Raw genomic sequence first — 20,846 nt, forward strand, 5'->3', positions numbered from 1 at the left:
CGATATTAGTTAGTAGTTAGCTTGTTTTAACACGGTAAATATGCAGGCTACAGTTCGATATATTCACCTCTGAAAGGTGAAAGGGCTAGCGCTTAGCACAATTAGCGGCTAATGCTGATACTATTCCAGCAGTGCTAGCTGGTGTTAGCAGCAGACTACAGTGCAATAATATTATATTCACCTCTGAACAACAAAAGAGCTAGCACTTAGCGCAGTTAGCGGCTTATGGTAAAGCTGCTCCAGTCTCTGTGCTGGAGAACTAAACTGAAAGTCCTGTATAACACTGTTATAGTGCTGAAAAATGGTACATTGTTGATTAATCACCCAACATTACTGATTTTACTCTCACACTGTTGATTTTACACTTTCACGTTGTTCATTTAACATTTACATTGTTCATTTAACATTCACATTGTTGATTTTACACTTTCACATTGTTCATTTAACATTTACATTGTTCATTTAACATTCACATTGTTGATTTTACACTTTCACGTTGTTCATTTAACATTTACATTGTTCATTTAACATTCACATCGTTGATTTTACACTTTCACATTGTTGATTTAACTTATTGATGATGCTATATAAAGCAGGGTTAATTTAGCTCTCGTGTTGCTGATTTAAAATTTACATTGTTAATTTTATCTTTATATTATAGATTTTAGCAATTGTGTTATGTGTAAAAAGCATGCTCTTACATGGACAATAATTTCAATATGTTTTTCTGTACTTTATTAAAGAACAGAAAAACCATTTACAGCAAGCTTAAAAGAAGAAAGCTGTTGGGAAATACTTTAAGCGTTGTACTTTAAGTTGTAATGGAAACCAGCAGGATCCTGAAGCTAATCAAATATTCAGTACAGATGAAGCAGATAAAGATTAGGGTAAAAAATGCTTAAGTGTTGCTTTATTGACCCACTATACAGTTTTTTCAGTTCATCTATATTTTTTTAAGCTGAAAATCAGCCAAGCACCATACAGTAAGAGGATATACTAAAATGGTGTTTGTGTTCTTATCTGCTGCTGTGTGTGAGAACCAGAGCCATAAACTGTAATTCCTAACCTGCAGATCATTCCCAGCACCTCTCTTCACTGAGTCAAAGCCAGTTTCTCAAATGTCTCGATTCGACAATTCCCAGATAACCCATTTCCTGCCCTCCTCCTCCAACAAAACATGCTTTCAATTAATGCACCATTCTCACTGCCTTAAGCTCTCTGTCTCTGCTGCATCTACACTGATCTATGGAGGACTTTGAAGAAAGGCTTTCAAACAGAACTGCTTTTTGGGCGTTTTCTTTTAAATAATTACTGATTTGATTAATAGAACTATCAATTAATGCCATAAATAAGTACATTAATTAAAAGTCATTGTATGAAATCAAATTGCATTTAAACATGAAGACTTATTTGATCAATAAAAGGTTTTTCTCCAGCCATATTGCATAACTAATTCAACTCCTTTTTTAAATTACAATTTTTAATTGGGAGGATTTAAATCTTACCCATTCATATCTTACACTGCACACATTTTTTACCTTGTGCAAAAAAAAAATGCGCAAATTTACCCAATTGTTTTCTTGATAACTCAATTTCTTAGCCTTTTGTTACATTTTTTTGCTTGGTAAAAAAAATTCATACATTTTCTATGTTGGATTTTTTTACAGTGTATGTGTAGCATTGACCTTTAGCATTTTAAAATACAGCTCTGGAAAAAAAACAATTTGACCATTTAAAAAATATCCAAAAGCAGTGTGTAAGACTGGTGGAGGAGAATATGCCAAGATACATAAAAACTGTGATTAAAAGTTATCCAAAAGCAGTGTGTAAGACTGGTGGATGAGAACAGGCCAAGATACATAAAAATGTGATTAAAAACCAGGGTTATTCCACCAAATATTGATTTCTGGACTCTTAAAACTTTATGAATATGAACTTGTTTTCTTTGCATTACACAGTTGCACCACTGACTGAAAACCACCTAGACAACAGTCAACCATCAGACGGTTATTGCCATCTAAACAAAATAGGCATTTCTCATGCATTCAGTGCTGGTACACCCCTGCTCATTACACACACACACAAGGACACACAGCACTGCACAAACCCATTCTTTACATCAGCAATAAACAGAATACAAAATTCAACAACATTGCTGTTTCCTGTAAATTACTTGCTTGCACACCTTCACAGCGTGAACACACAGGTCACTTTCCTCTGCTGAGAAACGCAGAACCGTTGCACAATTAAAATAGCAGTTTTCCAAAGTCAGTGCACATGTGGTTCTTAAAGATAATGAGCAATGACATGATGATTAGTTTGTTTAATGTTGCACCCAATACTCACCATTGATTAATTAAGAGTATTAGTACATGCCTTTTGCACGTTTTGAGCAGTGCAAGGTGTACTTTTCCCATCGCTACAATAGACAGAGACAAAGACACACTGACACGCCCTAAATCAAGCTGTACGGTGCGTGATTGATGGCTTGCTTATAGATTGCTAAAATAGGGCCCCATAACCCATATAGCAACGAATAAATGTATTCAGTTTTTGATATATGTGACAAAATAAAGATGAGCTCTGCTATAATTAGCTGGTTTGCATCATTGTGACAGATTATAAGTTGAATTTACTTAAAAAAGTTAAGTAATGGGTTATGAAAACTTAAGTAAGCATAACTTAGAACATCAGTTTATTACAACTAAAGGGGAAGTTGATTTAACTTTTTTTTAATTTTGATATTCTGTAAGAGCGGATTTGAGTTTACTTAACTTTTTTAAGGCAGCCGGTTTGCTTAAATGTTTTAAGGAATGGGGAATTAAAACTTAAGTTAGCATAAATTAAAACATCAAGTTATTACAACTAAAGGGGAACTTGATTTGGGGGAATCACTACACACTGATGGTGAGTGACTGTCAGAAACTGATAGACACATTCAGTATGCAAATAGATTGTGACAGAAGCCAATGGAAAACAAGCTGTTAATGGAATCAGACTAAACTCAGTTATTATAAGTTGGTTTCAAAGATCTCAAAGATCTCAGTTTGAATGTATAATGTGTGCCCACAAATGTTCAACTAACTCAAAATAGTTGAGTATTGTTGAGAAATATCCAATTTTATGTAAAACAGATTTAAATCATTTGAGTTCAAACTACTTCTGGGTTTACAGTGTGGCAACATAGAATAACATAAAGCCTTTTTTAAGGATTTAAGAATTTCAGCAACTTTCTTAAGCTTATTTTGTGACTCAGTGGAGAAGAAAGTCTGGCCACATTAAGAGCCTTTGCTAAACACACCTATAATCTTTGGTTGCCTATCCTTAAAGATAAATAACTGGTGCACAGACAGCTTGGAAATATAAGGAAAACGTGTCTGCAGAAATCCAGAGTCAACTTTAGATGTTGAGGATCTAAACACATCTCCAGTGTGATTAGAGGAGATTTATTTGTAGATCTTTCTTCTGGTAAATTGTTTAGACTTAAACCATTTGCTCTTTGGAACACCAATTCTGTAGTGAACAGACGTGAATGTGAAGGTGGTTGTTTCTATGTTAGCATACACATAGCACAATGGCTGATCCTAGATTGAGGCAGTTACTTCAAAGAGAGACGTTTTGGATTTATACCCTTAAAAAAGGGCTCACAAAAATCCTGCTTCTGCAGAACTGCCATCCTGCAGATTACACCTTCATCCCAAATCTAACTCACCCCATTCAGCTGATCAAGCACTGCTGGAGGCAGTAATTACATGGAGCTGGGATTGATTAGTAGTATGAGCTTAACTCTTTTGGAAGGTCACTCTTTGGGAACAGGGTTGGTGACCCCTGCCTTAAACCTTTCAGAGCTGAATTATCTTCAGTGATGGAAAAAAAATGTAAGAATGCTGTTTTCTGTCTGAAATGCATGGAAAATAAGACTCTAATATTCTACTATATAATCTATATTGCAAATACATCAAATTTGTCACGTCCTGGCCCTGTTCTGTGTCTGTCCTGTTCTGTTTTTGTGTTTTTACTGCCCTCCTGCTCGTTTTTTCCGTGTCTCCACCTTCAATGTTTTCACCTGTTTTTCATCCATAGCTCCGCACCCTCGTTACCTTTCCCCAGGTGTTCCCTGTTTCTTTTGCTGCCTTGTGTGTTTCCTTTGTCGGTTCTTGTCTGTGTTTGCATCATTTCAGGTTGCGTTTATTTCCTTTTGTACTCAGTGTTTCTTTGTTCTTCATGTTTTTGGTTTATTGCTTGTTTTCTTAATTTTTAAATAAATATACTCGCATTTGGGTACTCCTCCACATCCTCTCCCTGCTCCACACCGATAACAAATAAACTAAAATATTTTTTGTATTATTATTTCCATTGCATTGGAAGCCTGTGTGTAACATTTTTTTAAATTTCATATTGACCTTTTTATTTCATAAACCATCCCTAAACATAAAAAAAAAACATCACATTAAATTTCTAAATCACATTAAATTAGTAGAAAATTAGCTGTTACGTCAATGCCTCAATGGCTCTAGTACTACTATTTTTCCAGTGCAATGCGCACCAAAGGGAAAAGTTACTGTTTGATTGGTTTATATGGTTTATATGGTTCATTGGCTGGTTCATGGTCTATTCTGATGGACAACAGCTCTCAAACAGTGTTATGTGCAACAAAACATTTAAAATAAAGAAAATGCATGTCAATTGTAATGGATGCAGGGTCTGAAATATGTTAAAGCTATGGAACCCTCTGGTTTGGATGAGAATATTGATTTTTCTCAATTTTATGAGAATGACTCCAGGGACAAGGTTGCAAAAAAAATACAGTACCACTTTTTTTTTGAGTGGTCCTTTGTAAGTGTTTAATTGTCATGGTGACCAAACACAAGACAGACATGCGCGGATACCAAATACAAAATTTATTAAGTAAGGGGTTAAACTTATAGGAATAGTCAGGGACAGGCAGGATCAGTAACCAAAGGGCAGCATAAACAAACAACATACCAGAATGAGCAAGCAAAGAGGTCATACACAGGAAAAAGGGTGGTCAAAAGAACAAAACCGGTCGGCAACGAGTAGGCTAAGTAACAAGAAATGGCTAGGCAAAAAGGGGTTGTCAGAGGTACAAAAAGAGGTTGATAACAAATGGTCAATAAATAAAAGAAATGCAAGGTAGAAGAGCTATGAAATATATTCAAAACCGGGAAACAGAGGAGCTGAAACGGGGGCTATTTATACACAGGAAGACACATTATCTTGTGTATGTAAATGGATTGCACAGCTTGTAGTCCCTACTTTGAGTTGTGTCTGTGCCCCTGATTGCCTTAATGTTTGCTTTTCCTACTTTTCATGATGAATTCTAATTTAATTAAGAAACATAAATGGTTTTAAATTAAATTAAATTTTATTTGAATCCAAAAACAAGAATCAACCTGGATTTATTGTACCTAATGTGGAATGTTTTACATGCTTTTAGCATTAGAAGAATTTACACTTGAATTATAAGAATTTTACATTAAACTGTGATTTAACTCTAACAGGGGCTGCCTGGAGCTCCTGGACTAAGAGGAGACCCAGGTGCTTATGGTGTGCCTGGGCCGAAGGTAAACCTCAGCAGCAGCGTATTTTTGTAAAATGTGCTTTTAAAATGGTCTTCTAAGCCTTTTGATTTTTTTTCAAAGAATGTTAACAATTATTTCTACTTGTCTAAAGGGGGAATCTGGACCTCCGGGAGAGCCAGGTCTGCCAGGACTATCTGGGCTGAATGGAGCAAAGGTATTATCTGTTTATCAGTAAATGTTGTCTTGGGACTTGATAGAACAAACATAAGCCCTAAATATGGCTAGCTATTATCATTGATGTAAAGTTTTTTTTTTTTTTTTAAGTATACATGTCCATGAATCTATTACCAAATTTATCGCACTATAATGCGCACATAGAATTCCTTTAATTTTCCCAAAAATCATCAGTGCACCTTATAATCCTGCTAGCACTGCTGGAGCAGCATTAGCATTAGCCAGTAACTGCGCTAATTGTTAGCTCTTTCGCCGCTCAGAGGTGAGAATATATCGCACTGTAGTCTGCGCATTTACCATGTAGCCACAAGCTACATCTGACAAACTGCTAATATTGCCAATATCCAAAGAAACAGTTTTCAGGAGAGAAATCTGTGTAGATTAACATCCAGTGTTCGTTTGACCTTAAAAGATATATTTTTTAATGAATTACAGTTTTTTTATTTACTTAATTTAGCTTTACTTAACTTACGCCTTATGTATGAAAATCAACCAGAAAATAGACGTTCATTGATAGTGCTCCTTATAATCCTGTGCGCCTTATAGTGCAAAACAGTATAGCCTTATAGTACATTTAAAACGGATAAGATGGTATTAAATTAAGCCTTGATTGTTAAAGGGGGAGTCTGGAAGACCAGGAGCAGAAGGGAACAGAGGAGACAGAGGTGATGAGGTTAGTATCACACACAGCACACAGACAAAATCTACATTCAGTTAAACAGAATGTTTTATTTTAACAGTCCAGTGAATTATTTCTATTTAATGATGGACTTTATAGAACTAGTCTTTTTACAGAGTAAAACTATAGAAGTGTTTATTATAGTATTTACACACATCAAGCGTAACATTTTTACCACATCCTTGTTTCTACACCCATTATCTATTTAAAAGAGCACTTCATAGTTGTATCTGTTTCTCTGCATACTTTATTATTATTCTCCTTTCACCCTGTTCTTCAGTAGTCAGGATCCCTCAGGACCACCACAATGCAGCTATTTTTGGGTGGTGGGTCATTCTCAGCACTGCATTGACACTGACATGGTGGTGGTGTGTTACTGTGTTTTACTGTGTGGTGGATCAGAGGCAGGGGATCGCAATTTACTGCATAAACTTTTTAACTAAATCAATGTTGTTCTTCATTACTACTACTTTATAACACTGAAAATGCAAACTTTGGGACTCAAAAATGTCTTTGATTTATTTTAACCACGAAATCTGACCAGATATTTGATTTGTGATTTGCTCCACCTTCAGCATAACAATTTCACATTTATTCCAATTTAGTTCGAAACACTTCAGCACCTCTTCTAAATATATTCATAAATAATCATCATAAGAAAAGACAAAAGAGGCTGAGTTGCTTTCTTAAACCCCTCAACAACAACAACAACAACAACAACAACAACAAAATGCTCAGATTAGGGAGACCTTTCACAATCCCTTATTTAAGGAAGCCTCGCTCCTGATATATTTAAGAAGCCCCATAAAAGTTGAGAGCGTCGATAAATCACATATAAAATCATTAAAATAAACATTAATTAATATTTATCACTTTTTTGTGCCATATAAACTTAATATACATATTTATTGTGTGATATTAGAGTATAATGTGTGACTTTTTATGAAGAACAAAATAAAAGCTTTTATATAATTTGGAAAAGTTGTTATAAACCTAAAACAGCCTTATTTATTTAAAAACAAATGTCAGTTCAGGAAGGAGTACAGTCCTTCTTATTTATGTACATACAGTAGATGCAGGGTCTATAATTAATCGCAATACAGAAATATATCTGGCTTAATATTTTCTGTATTCAAGGTGTAGATATGCATATATTTTTTGAAATACATCTGAAAACTAAATTTAAATTTCGAACTTCAAAATTCTGAACTTTCTGATCCATTCATGCATCTGATTAAATTTTCTTGTTTATCCAAATAATTCTAATTTATTTAAATCATTATATATTATTTTTAAACACACACACACATTATAATAATTTATTTAATTCCTTTTTTAATGTCAGTCAAGCTCTTGTTTATTTATATTTGCTTTTTTTTATTTTTAAAAAAATCACATTTTCTCTCCAATTTACATGGCTAATTACCCAACCCACTCATTTACACTCCCCCTATCACTACTGATGCCCCAACACACCAGGAGGGTGAAGACTAGCGCTTGCCTTCTCTGATACATGTGAAGTCAGCCACCACCTATTTTTGAACTGCTACTGATGGAGTATTGCCAAGTAGCATCACAGCGCACTCAGAGGAAAGCACATATATATATATATATATAAGCTATAATATATATATATATATATATATATATATATATATATATATATATATATATATATATATATATATATATATATATATATATATACACATTTTATTTTAGCTATAGAGGAGTAAGCCACGAATTAAAAGCTAATACAAAAAAGCTGGGTGTAATTCAGTCTTTTACTTCCTCACAACTCGAAGTAACATCTGCAGAAGTACAGCCAGCATGGATTCTGTGGAGTTCTGCTAAAGCACTGCCGGACTGTCTGGACTGTGAAGTCAGACGCTCGAATTTGTTTTGGAAATAATTCAGTATAATGGTTCATTCAATCCAAATGGGACTCGGGTTTCAGTGGAATTGTAATAAGTGGAGTTATCTTTTTAATTTCCTAACCCAATAATGGACTTTTTTTTGGAATTACTTTAAATCTGGAGGCCTAGGGATATTACATCAGCCCTTTTTCAGGGGATTATTAGGAATATCGGATTCCTCCTCTAGTTAAACAGCTCTTGCTGTAGCAGAGCGTTTTATCATGGGCAAATGGCCATTTTTAGGCTATTCAGGAAGTGGGTGTTGAGCATATTTTCGTGTGAGTATGGCCTAAGGGTCCCTTTTTTCCTACTTTGGAATGGTCAGCACATATCAGCCCTAACATTGAAACCACCTGCCTAATATTGCATGGATTCCTTACACAATATTGAAAAAGTACAAAAAAGGGAAAAAAGAAGTGAAGTAAATTGAAGACCGTTGATTATATTTTTCAAATGGCACATACTGGATAGAATATATTTGGCACCAAGTAAACAGTCAGGTCAGGTGTCATGTGTATGCAGTTAATTTTGTGCCAAAAGTTTTACACTAAATAATTCAAAGCAAAAAGTATAGAATAAATATTTGTTTTGTGGATTTTTTTTTTTTTTGCTAATGACTTTTGCTTTTTTGGAATCTCTCATTTGCCTCTGTTCCCTTTTGGCGCAGTTTTCATGGGCCTTTAAGAGAAGGCGTTCATATTGGCTCTCCATTGGTCACCTCAATGTATCTATACCCAACCTGTCAGCTTAACACATTTCCAAACATTATGATTATAAAGGTGTATGGATTGTATTTATATTCGTTTTTGGTAATCCAAATCCAGAAATTAAAAATCTACCTCAGGGGGATTTTTGTTTCAACTGCCTGGGCAACACTGGTTGAACTCTATTTAAGTATAAGTGATTTTATGCACCTGCCTAATTTTGTTTAAATAATTACTGCACACCTTCTGTAAATCCTATAAACTTTCATAAATTTCATTTCTTAAAGATGACTGTGTTCGTCTGCTATATAATATATATTTTACTGGAATTGTTGATCAGGTGTGCCCAAACTATCTTATACCAGTAGTGTTTAATATCTGACTAAAGGGAGGTATAAAAAGGGCTCATTATGCAAGTTTGTTCTGAATATTTAACTTCTCCCTCTTTCTCTGAAGTCAAAGGGGCCAGAAGGGGGCTTGCGTAGGCATGATGGACGATTCAGTGCATGTTTGTTATGTAAAGGCCTTTGGAATGCAGTTGAACATGATTGCAGTGGGGACTGTTTCCTTAGAGTCCATATTGCTTTTATCATAGTTGTAGAGCATGTAATCAATGAGCTCATCCAGAAAGTTCATCCGAAGAGTTAATTTACAGAACATATGTTCAATGTACTTCAGTTATATATAAATCAAACTTTTAGTGAAGTCAAATGTTAGTGTTTGTGCTTAACCCTATGGATGGATTACTCTTTCTAAAAACAGCGATAACGTCTCAGTGAGATAAAGCTTCTACAAGAAACCCATTGAGAAAAACACCTAAAAAAGTGAGATCTCCTTCTCCAACTATATTTCAGTATGATGTTTCAAATCAAATAATATCAGTAAATGACTCAAAAGTGTCCACAGAAAAAGTGAGAAACTACCTGCTTTACTCAAACTAAACCTAGGTATGGTGTGCACACTATTTTATATTGTTTTTATTTTACTTGCACATTTTTAATAAGTAGTTATTTTGCACTGATCATATTTATTTATTTATACTAATAAGTTTAAATTTTTGTATATAGTTTTCTTTGTGTCCTGATTTAAATATTGAAAGGCATAGGCTGCTCTGAGTGTCAGATTTTTAGCTTTTACCTACATGTATTCTAGAGGTGTGATTATTAAGAAAAATAAGTCCGTCTGATGCTCTTCATGTATTTTGTCAAAGTAATAATTAATAAGCCATGTAATGAAGTATTATTATCAATATTCTTATGCTTTGAACTCCTTCATAAACACTCTAGTCTAACCATTTTTGAAAATATATCATAGGTGTGAATATATTTAAAGTCTATATACACTCAAAAATAAGTACAAAAAATAAAAATAAAGAAACAGGCCAAAATTTGGACCAAAACATGATCAGTTACAGGAAAATATAACAAGTCTGCTTCCTTTTACATTTTAAATGATTATATTTTTTAACAGTCGTATGGCTTCTGGAGTAAAAGAGATCAGGGCATGTGTCTGTCTCATATAATTACTGTGTTATAAGAACTAAAAAAGCAACTGACAAAAACAGAGAAAAAACACACCAAATCAGCCTAGAGTTCAAAGGGTTAAGAACAGTGTTCCTCCCATTGCTGCAGTGGTATGATGATGTCATCTTCCAAAAGTTTTTTTTTCTCTTTTTGTAGGGTGACTTTGGCAGCACAGGACCTCCCGGCACACTGGTATGTATTTTTAGATTTTACCTGAGGGGATGGGTGAAAAAAAAATACCCTACTGATTCAGCTGTCAAATAAATCCTATACTTTCCACTAGCCAAAATAAACAAAACAAAAACTATGTTTTCACAGGAAGCTTCATATCAAAGCATATCTAATTATATCTAATCTGATTCATGCTTGAGTGCAGTTCATTCTTTCCACTGCACAGAGACTGACAGCTTTATCTATTCTCTAAACACTAATGTAAAGAATAAAGCAGACGTCCCTGTTTACACTGGTGTTAAACCTCATTTCTCAGGGTGTGAGAGGAGAGCGAGGACTCCGGGGGCCTCCAGGACTGCGTGGAGTTCAGGGGGAGAAGGTAAACTCATGCTGTAGATTGAGCTCCCTATATGGTAGTGTGTACAGTATTTCAGCACAGTGATGTTTAATGCTGCTGCATTGTCTCTCCTCCTCCCCCCACACACACACACCCCTGTTCCTCCCCAGGGGGATGCAGGCCCTGTTGGGGCTGAAGGACATGAGGGGCTGGCTGGAGATGTAGGCTCAGCGGTGAGTCCTCCACTGTAGAGTTTGGATCTGTTGACATGTTTTGATATGTACTCCTCTGCTCACATTCAGTTAGTTTGTGTTTTCTTCGACAGGGTCTCCGTGGAGTCTCTGGGCTTAAGGGACATAAAGGAGAGCCAGGCCAAACTGGAACTGAGGTATAACACAATGATAAAAATGTACTAAATATATATATATATATATATATATATATATATATATATATATATATATATATATATACTAGTTATATTTATAGACATTTAATTATAGGTATATGTCAGAGTAAAACGAACATTGCTGTTTTATTCTGTAAACTATGTAAAAATACATATGCAGAGCTTTCAGACCTCAAATAATGCAAAGAAAACAAGTTCATATTCATAAAGTTTTAAGAGTTCAGAAATCAGTATTTGGTGGAATAACCCTGTTTTTAATCACAGTTTCCATGTATCTCGGCATGTTCTCCTCCACCAGTCTTCCACACTGATTTTAGAGAACTTTATGCCACTCCTGGAGATCATCCATCTTCCTCTTGATTATATTCCAGAGGTTTTCAATTTGTTGAACCCTTGTGTGGTGTTCGGGTCTGTGGAACCCGTTTTTGTATCAAATGATACAAAAAAAAAATGTTCTAACTCAAACTCATTGGCATTGGCTCATTTTTTGTGAAAAACATATATCAAAACACATTTTCGATAAACACACACTGTACACCCCCCCCCCCCCACACACACACACATTTATATTACATACAGTATGTTTGGCCAAGGGCTAATAAACATTGCTTCATTTGTAAATTTGAAACTAAACAAATTTTCTACTCATATCTTGAGTTTAATTCATTTTCTTTTACATTTTATTAAAAAACTAATAAAAAAAGAGTAGCACTTTTTGAAAGAAATGTAACATAAGAAAGGTAAAGGGCAAATATTAACCATGTAAGCTGTTTATATTGCTTGCAATTTAGGTGAAGAAAGCATGTGTAAAGCATTTTAATGTAAAATTGCTTAATTTTGCTGAATTAAATACAAGTAACAAAGTAAACGAGTAACAAAAATATGAACACCACACAAGGGTTAAATCAAAGAAACTCATCATTTTTTGTGGTCTCTGAAGAAATAAGACCAGACTTGGAGCACACAAAACTAACAAATATACTATGGATACAGAAATACAAAATATTTGACAAGAAACACTGAAACAAAGGGGCTTACATACACAAATAGGTTGAGGAACACCTTGGACGGTAACTAGGGGGCGGGATAACAAACATGACTTGTCATATTGTCAATGAAGGCCCAAATGGATGTAAGCTGGGTGCTGACTAAACATTATTTCCACATTTTGTTAGTTTATTTTAGACTCTCAACATTTAATAAAAGCTTTTAGATCACATACAGAGGTTGGACAATGAAACTGAAACACCTGTCATTTTAGTGTAGGAGGTTTCATGGCTAAATGGGAGCAGCCTGGTGGACAATCTTCATTAATTGCACATTATTGCACCAGTAAGAGCAGAGTGTGAAGGTTTAATTAGCAGGGTAAGAGCACAGTTCTGCTCAAAATATTGCAATGCACACAACATTATGGGTGACATACCAGAGTTCAAAAGAGGACAAACTGTTGGTGCATGTCTTGCTGGCGCATCTGTGACCAAGACAGCAAGTTTTTTTGATGTATCAAGAGCCACGGTATCCAGGGTAATGTCAGCATTCCACCAAGAAGGACCAACCACATCCAACAGGATTAACTGTGGACGCTGTAAGAGGAAGCTGTCTGAAAGAGATGTTCGGGTGCTAACCCGGATTGTATCCAAAAAACATAAAACCACAGCTGCCCAAATCATGACAGAATTCAATGTGCAACTCGACTCTCCTGTTTCCACCATAAATTATTGTAGTCTAAAACCAGGTGTTTCAGTTTTATTGTCCAACCCCTGTACATTCTAAAAAATTACAATTGTAATGTAACATGTCCGTATACACTATGCATATACTATTATAAAATTGTTACACCCACATTTCATACCTAGCATGAGAAAAATCGGCATTTATATTTTCTAATTGACAAATCAGACAATATTTACAGTCTGTTTTAATGATAATCAAGACAGACTGGTAATACCAAGTCCTTCAGGATCTACCTTAATGCCCAAAGTTGTTAAAGTTTTTCAGGTAATGCTTGTGCTTTGCAAAAATGCAGTGTAGGCGTAAAAAGGCTCTGACTCATAGAGCAGGATTGCTATTAGATTACATTCTCATACTGGGACTGCTGTTCACACACCATATTAGGTGGGTAGAGGGTTTGACTCATGAAAGGCTAGACTAAGCATTGTATTAAGTGTGTGTGTGTGTGTGTATGTATGTGTGTGTGTGTGTATGTATGTGTGTGTGTGTGTGTGTGTGTGTGTGTGTGTGTGTGTGTGTGTGAATAGACCATTTTGCTTGACTGGTTTTCTGCAAAAATGCAAGAATGGCTAAATGTTCCCTTTTAGGATATTTGAGGAGATTTTTTTTTTTACATTTGAAGAGAGAAACAGAAACAGAGAGCGGTCCTTAAGTGTGTTGGTCTAAGCTGTTTTTCTGTCTTCACAAAAATAGAACAGTATACACATGGCTCAAATTTAATAATGGGATTAGTATGTGTGTGACAGTTCCATTCAGCTTTTAGACTGGTTCCACTAACATAGATGTGGCTGTGCCATGGGTCTGTTGGGCCCTACGCCTCCCCAAACACTAAAATTTTCCTAAAATGTCCATTATGACTATAATGTTATATTAAAATATAAATGTTGAAAAATGTTGGATGCTGTAGTCCACCTGTGTCAGCTGCATATATGCCCATTGAAAATAAATGCATTTTAGAACAATGTAAATACAGTATATTAAAGAAGCTTTATTGGGTGATTTTGCTTGAGTTCTCTTGAGTCTCTTGAGCCAGAGATTATCTTTATATCAGGCTACACACGTCTGCTATGATCTTTCTGGAGTGTAATGTGACGTGTGCAGGTGTGATGGATCACATATAAACCAATAGGGTGTTGGAATGGAATATAATTATACTTCTCACCCAACCACAATCAAATTTACTCTATCTGGATGGAGAGATTTATCTGGATAGTTTTTTGTTTTGTTTAAATGATAAGAAGCCGGAATAAAAACAAGCTGAAATGAAATAGGATTAACAAGTCTATTTTAAAAATTTAAGGTAAGGTAAAGTAGAAAGGTGTCACACCCTTGCCCTGTTTTCCTTGTGTTTCTGGTCTCCCAGTGTTTCCCAGTTCCTGACAAAAGTTCAGATAACTGGGTGAAAACATGAGGAGTAAAGTAAAAGGAGTAAAAAGTTGTCTGAAAAAGAATTACTCCAGCAAGGTTAGATAACCAAAGTTTTTTCTTACGTAAGGTAAAAAAAAGCTAAAAAAAAATATTTTTAAGTTTTTAAGTTAATTATTTATAAGTATAAATAACCAATATTTCTATTGAAATAAGGTAAAAAAAAAAAGTCTGAATGTTACATCCTTGTTTACCCTGTTTCCTGTCGTTTCCCTTCTGTGTTTCCCTGTTTGTTTACCTTTCCTCCTCCGTGCCTGTCATTCCCCCCACGTGGTCCTTTGTATTCCTGTGTTCCTCCGGGTCTCCACCTTAACTGTTTTCACAGTTCTGTGTTATTTTGTAGCCCCGCCCCCTCATTACCAGTCCCCAGGTGATCCCTGTTTTATTTCCCACCTTGTGTGTGTGTGTTTATTTAAGCCTGTGTCTTCAGTTTTAGTTTGTCGATTGTTGTACGCTTATTGTTGGTTTCGGTTGTGTTTATGTTCTGTTGTGCTCTGAGTTGTCGCTTTTGGTTTATTGTTTTTTTTTTTTTTCTGTTTAAAAAAAAAATTACTTGCATTTGTGTGCCCTCTCCGCATCCTTTCCTGCAGCAGCCGTGACATTGAAAAAAATTACTCCAGTTAAGTATAGATAACCAAAATTTCTTCTTAAGTAAGGTAGTTAAGTGTTTGTGAAAGCAACATGGCAACAGTGCAACAAGCAAAAAATTCAAGTTAAGATTTGATTAACTTTCTGTAAGTTAAGTATGATGCAGTATATTGACATTCTATTCTAACTGGCCTAAACATTTTACGAACCAATCGTCGGAACAGTGTTCAAAGGTCCCTACCTTCTGTTCTGTGAACATTTAATACCTTCATTTAGAAACCTTCATTTAGTGTGGTCCTGAACATGGAAGAAATGGTTACATCCACTGTTTTGTAGAAAAATAAAGCATGGAAGAAAGTAGCAGATGGCTCAGTAAGATATGTAGATTGCTAGATTATCCAGCGTGCTAACCGGCCAGCCAAGTCGATAAAAGCCCTCACACAACAGCGCAGACAGCCTTTAATACACCCACAAGAGAAAAACTTAGAAGCAACATTAGCAACTTTTTACCTGCTAGTGAAAATGCAGCATAAAGCTCTGATCCTAGAATCATCCCCAGATTTCCCCCTTTGATGTCCTGCAACCCTAATAAACTGTATATTTTACCAAATCTGAAAACCTTAAAACAATGTACCAAACTATGGTAGCACAGTAAATGAACATATTGTAAGTAGAACATATTGTTAGAAATGTTGTATGCATGCGTTGGTTTTCATTAAAGATCCTCTTTTTCAGGGTGTTAAGGGTTTAAAAGGACCACAAGGATCCCCTGGAGATCCAGGTCCACCTGGTGTGAGAGTGAGTATTTTTAAGTAGTGAAATTTAAGTATTCTAGAGATGTGTGTGTTTGTTGTTAATTTAATCCGTGTTATTGTTGTTCTCATCTTAAGTACCTTTACATGCTTTCTACATGCTTACAGCATTTCTGTTAAATGTTATATAATCTGAAGTTATGATCATAAACCAGTGGCCAATCAGCGCTTAAAATGTTAATGAATTGATATGTAAGAATATAATATTAGTTTAAAATTCAAATAATGGACGAATTATCTTCAACACTAGGACAAATGCCAGTATTATTATCTAAATTTGTCATATACTTTTTTCATATATTGATACAAGGACTGGGCAATATGGTAAAAAGGTTGTTTCACAATATTTAAACAATTCTGCATTTAGCAATTAAATATGTATGGTGATATTTTAACATGTGGACAAAATGCACCAGTCACATGCTTACAGCATTTCTGTTAAATGTCATATAATCTGAAGTTATGATCATAAACCAGTGGCCAATCGGCGCTTATAAACCAGTGGCCAATCGGCGCATGTTTTTTAGTTGCTATGCAAATACTATGTATTATACAGCATTTTTTTTACTTTACCCTAATATATAAATCAAACAATCAATCAGGTAATTAATCAACATTTACGTTCACATCTACATACATAAACTAGATCTCTAAACAATAGATGAATAAAAATCAAGAATCAGACGGAATAAAAAAAACGTAAATAACTAAATGATTTAAGACCGAAAACATTTTGAATTTGTAAATAAGCTCTGTTCTGATGGGCTGCTTTTTTAGTGTGCCTCATTTAAAACAATAGGCAGAAAGACATCAGTGTGAATAGGCTAAACTACTACTATAGGTTGAATAAGTGGACATACATCTCTGGAAAAAAATAAGAAATCACTTCAGTTTCTGAATCAGTTTCTCTGATTTTGCTATTTATAGGTATATGTTTGAGTAAAATTAACATTGTTGTTGTATTCTATAAACAAAAAATGTATCTATAAACATAAAAACTTTCTCCCGAATTCCAAATATAAATATTGTGACGTCTGTGTGTGTGTGTGTGTGTGTGTGTGTGCCAGCTTTTAGTGTGCCTGTGGGGGCGGGGTATGGTAATCCGGGGCCAGCGGGGCATTATGGGGGCATGTTTTGGGTGGGTTAAGTGGACCTACCATCTTAGTGTTGGATAGCTGGGTTGGTGGCCTCAGGGCTGTTTGCGCTGTGGTGGCAGTTGGGTTTCGCTCTCCTAGCCTTGTTAAAGGCTATGAGTGAGTGGCAAGCCTGTTAATAAAAGAGCTGTTGAGTACTTGCAATGAGTCTCCCGAGTCCTCCTTTCTCTTCCACGCCACAATATTTTAATTTAGAGCATTTATTTACAGTAAACGAAAAATGTCTGAAATAACAAAAAATACCTCAAATAATGCAAAGAAAACAAGTTCACATTCAAGTTCAGAAATCAATTTTTGGTGGAATAACCCTGGTTTTCAATCACAGTTCTCATGCATCTTGTCATGTTCTCCTCCACCAGTCTTACACACTGCTTTTGGATAACTTTATGCCACTCCTGGTGCAAAAATTCAAGCAGTTCAATTTGGTTTGATGGCTTGTAATCATCCATCTTCCTCTTGATTATTATAGGTTTTTAAATTGGTGAAATCAAAGAATCAAAGTCCTTTTTTATTTTTCAGAGCTGTTTATGTACTATATTTGGGCAAAATGTGTGTGCAATGTAAATGAGTGGTGTTAATCATATATTTAGACTCATATATGAGTTAAATCTTCTAAACAGACAGGAAAGTCAAACAGATCATTCATTATTGGTTCTTTCCCAATTTTTAGGGTGAGGATGGACCTAATGGCTTAGGAGATCCTGGTTATTCAGGCTTCCAGGTATGTACGTTTATATTATTCATGCTATTAAAACTCTGTGTTATTTATCAGACAGTTTCTGTAAACAGTAAAAATCTTAAACTGCAGTAAGTGCTGGAGCTGTGGTATTAAGGCTTATAGCATTGATTCAGTATTCATATCAGGCAAAGAGACACATTTGATTGGTGTGCAACCTATTTAGGAATTATCCAAAGCCAAAGAAAACGAATACTGTTTCCAGTAACAACTCAGTCCAAGAGAAAGTGTGGTTGTGTTGAGACTCTTGGGAGAAATAGTAGATGTTTTTGTTCATTGCAAATGTGGGAGGAAGTCATCCTGCACAGTTCTAAAGAAAGTCCTATTGAGGATTATCAAACAAACATGGCCTTATTGGAACATGTTAAAAGTCATCTGAGGTTGAATCAGTTCTTATGTACAGTGCAATAAATGAAACTGAGCTGCAGATACAGAATTAAGAGGGTGCTAAAGCCTGGTGTGTTTAATTCATTGTGTTTTCTGACAAAAAAAAGAGAGTAAAAATAACTTTTAACTCAACAATAAACAGAAAAAATAATTCAATAACATTTCTGTTCCCTTAAAATAACTGCTGGTGTACCTTCACAGCGTGAACACCTGAGACGCACACAGTGCCTCGCTGTTAAGATACAAACGCGCCAAAGTCAAAGCACACCCGGATCTTAAAGGAAATGGCAAGTCACACACTGATTGGTTTATTTCACTTCACGCTCCAAAACAAACCCATGATTAATTAAAATAATTAGTTCATTCCTTTTGCGCTTTTCAAGCCAAGCATAGTGTCTTTTTTGTACCCTCACGATACCGAAGACACTCTAACACGCCATAAATCCAGCCGCGTGATCCGCAATTGACCGATGCGCTATTGATTGTTAAAATAGGGCCCCTAGTATCTTCTATGATTTTTTTAGCATATTTTATGAGTTATATATATTTCGTATCTACTACTGTATTTAATGTAAATTATTCAGTGTCTACTTTTCTTTAAATTAATTAAAATATTCTATAATAATGAATTACTCAGGGTATACAAATAATGTTCAGTATCCACAGTGAATTACTCAGAAGCTACTATAAATTATTTAGTATTTACTATGAATTATTTAGTCTCCACTTTTATTTAGAACACACTGCTGTGGACAGAAATATAATTTAATTTATAACTGTCTGAAACAAGGCTTTGACTATTTTGGATGGTGTTTGTGAGAGAACAGTGAATAAATCAGGGAGTAACAAACAAACTAAGAACTAAATAAAACAGGAAAAGCGGAAAACTCCACTTTGCTGTGACTTTTTGATGGTTTGTGACTCACAGATTTAACCATAATTCTTCTGTGACCACTGTCTAGTCCGGTTAACCTCAAGAGCCCACAAGCTGTGTTGTGTGTGAATGGGAACAAGACTGTGTGCATAATATTATTACTGTCATGCATAAACCTTCTATCTCCACAATATGAATTTTAAAAGAGGGTAATCCACAGAATATCATTACTAGTGCCTTTTGGTATCTCATTCATTAATTTGACTATTTATTATATTTGTAAGACTTCTGGCTACACAGAAATCGTTTCTTTCCAGCAGAATCACTTTTTATGCAAGAGCCCACCCTGGTGTGTGGCATGCAATGACTGGGTGGACAGTTTTAGTCAAAATTGGCTTTTGATTTAATGGTGGTTGACCTAGAATGGTAAACATGTTGAATTGTTCATTGTGACCTTGTTTTGCGCATTTAGATTTTCTAAAAATATTAATAACTGTGATATTTTACAGTAAGTAAGTTTAGAAAAATATGAAAAATATACAAAAAAGTTTAGGAAAGTGTCTATTTCATGATTTTTATTTAGTTATTATTTTTGCAGATTTACTTCAGTATTTAAAAAATATTTTTTTGACAATTACAATTATTTAATTAATTGATGTTTAAAAAAAAACTAGATGAATAAGTGAAATGCACGCATTATTTTACAAAATCATAATCAAAACTTTTAGAATATGACAAAAGACCACCCCACTTAAAAAAAAACTGTATAAAATGTACAAAAATACTTGAAAGTGAAGTGAAGTAAAGTGAACACAATGTAAAGACCAACTGATTATGTCAAAAAAGTGAAAAACACTATATAATAACAGAAAATCATTTAAACATGCTTTTTCAACTTTTACCAATTTTTCCACCAGGGATATCCAGGTTTAAGAGGCCTGCCCGGAGTAAAGGTAACTTCTCTATTTCCTGTCGCAATGTTTTGACTGTGTGCTGCCTCAGGGTTGGATTTAGTTCATAGTGAAGGTATGTGGGTGACCTAATCCCACATGGCTCACTGAACGGATAGGGAAAGGTCTGCTCTGGTTTTTGAGAGTTCTGACATATCTGTTAACAGTATCCATTAAAGCTGAATGGCTATGGAAACCTGCACTGTAACCAGGCTATATTCTTTAACCGATTCTGAGTTAAGGAGTCATTTGTCTGGAAGGAGAATTGGGGATTTATCCTGTTGGAGGTCATGGAATACTCATCAGTGTTATTTTCTATCTACTGATGTTACTAGCATTACATTATACACTACAGCTGGTTTTCTGTTCAAGTGCTCTACACATTTTAGATGAAGTTGTGACATTTCAACAGAAAAAAAGTGACATAAGTCATTTCTTTTCCACTCTTTGCATGGCTGTGTTGTTTGCCGTTCAGAGCTGTAAAATGTTTTTCTGGGCTTGATTGTCCCAGTCATGCAGCTTGCCATCAGCTGCTGGAGCCCCGAGAGAGCACAATTGTCTGTTTTCTCTCTACTTTCCAGGTAATGTTGGCCAACACAAGCGTCTGTGAGCTGATGTATTGGACACAAGTCAAAGTCAAAGTCAAAGTCAAAGTCAAAGTGGTTTTTATTGT

General features: G+C 35.1%; 1 protein-coding gene across 1 annotated transcript in view; it reads left to right on the forward strand.

Annotated features, from left to right (window-relative positions):
- LOC103024542 (collagen alpha-1(VI) chain) overlaps positions 1–20,846 on the forward strand; it is a 61,327-nt gene that overhangs the window by 30,940 nt on the left and 9,541 nt on the right. Inside the window, exons 16-25 of the mRNA XM_022674162.2 lie at positions 5,523–5,585; positions 5,695–5,757; positions 6,397–6,450; positions 10,756–10,791; positions 11,087–11,149; positions 11,278–11,340; positions 11,433–11,495; positions 15,996–16,058; positions 17,897–17,947; positions 20,141–20,176. Of these exons, the coding sequence (XP_022529883.2) occupies positions 5,523–5,585; positions 5,695–5,757; positions 6,397–6,450; positions 10,756–10,791; positions 11,087–11,149; positions 11,278–11,340; positions 11,433–11,495; positions 15,996–16,058; positions 17,897–17,947; positions 20,141–20,176 (555 nt within the window). The remainder of the gene's footprint in view (positions 1–5,522; positions 5,586–5,694; positions 5,758–6,396; positions 6,451–10,755; positions 10,792–11,086; positions 11,150–11,277; positions 11,341–11,432; positions 11,496–15,995; positions 16,059–17,896; positions 17,948–20,140; positions 20,177–20,846) is intronic.

Source organism: Astyanax mexicanus, chromosome 6 (assembly GCF_023375975.1).
Source record: "Astyanax mexicanus isolate ESR-SI-001 chromosome 6, AstMex3_surface, whole genome shotgun sequence".
In the NCBI taxonomy this organism is placed as follows: Eukaryota; Metazoa; Chordata; class Actinopteri; order Characiformes; family Acestrorhamphidae; genus Astyanax; species Astyanax mexicanus.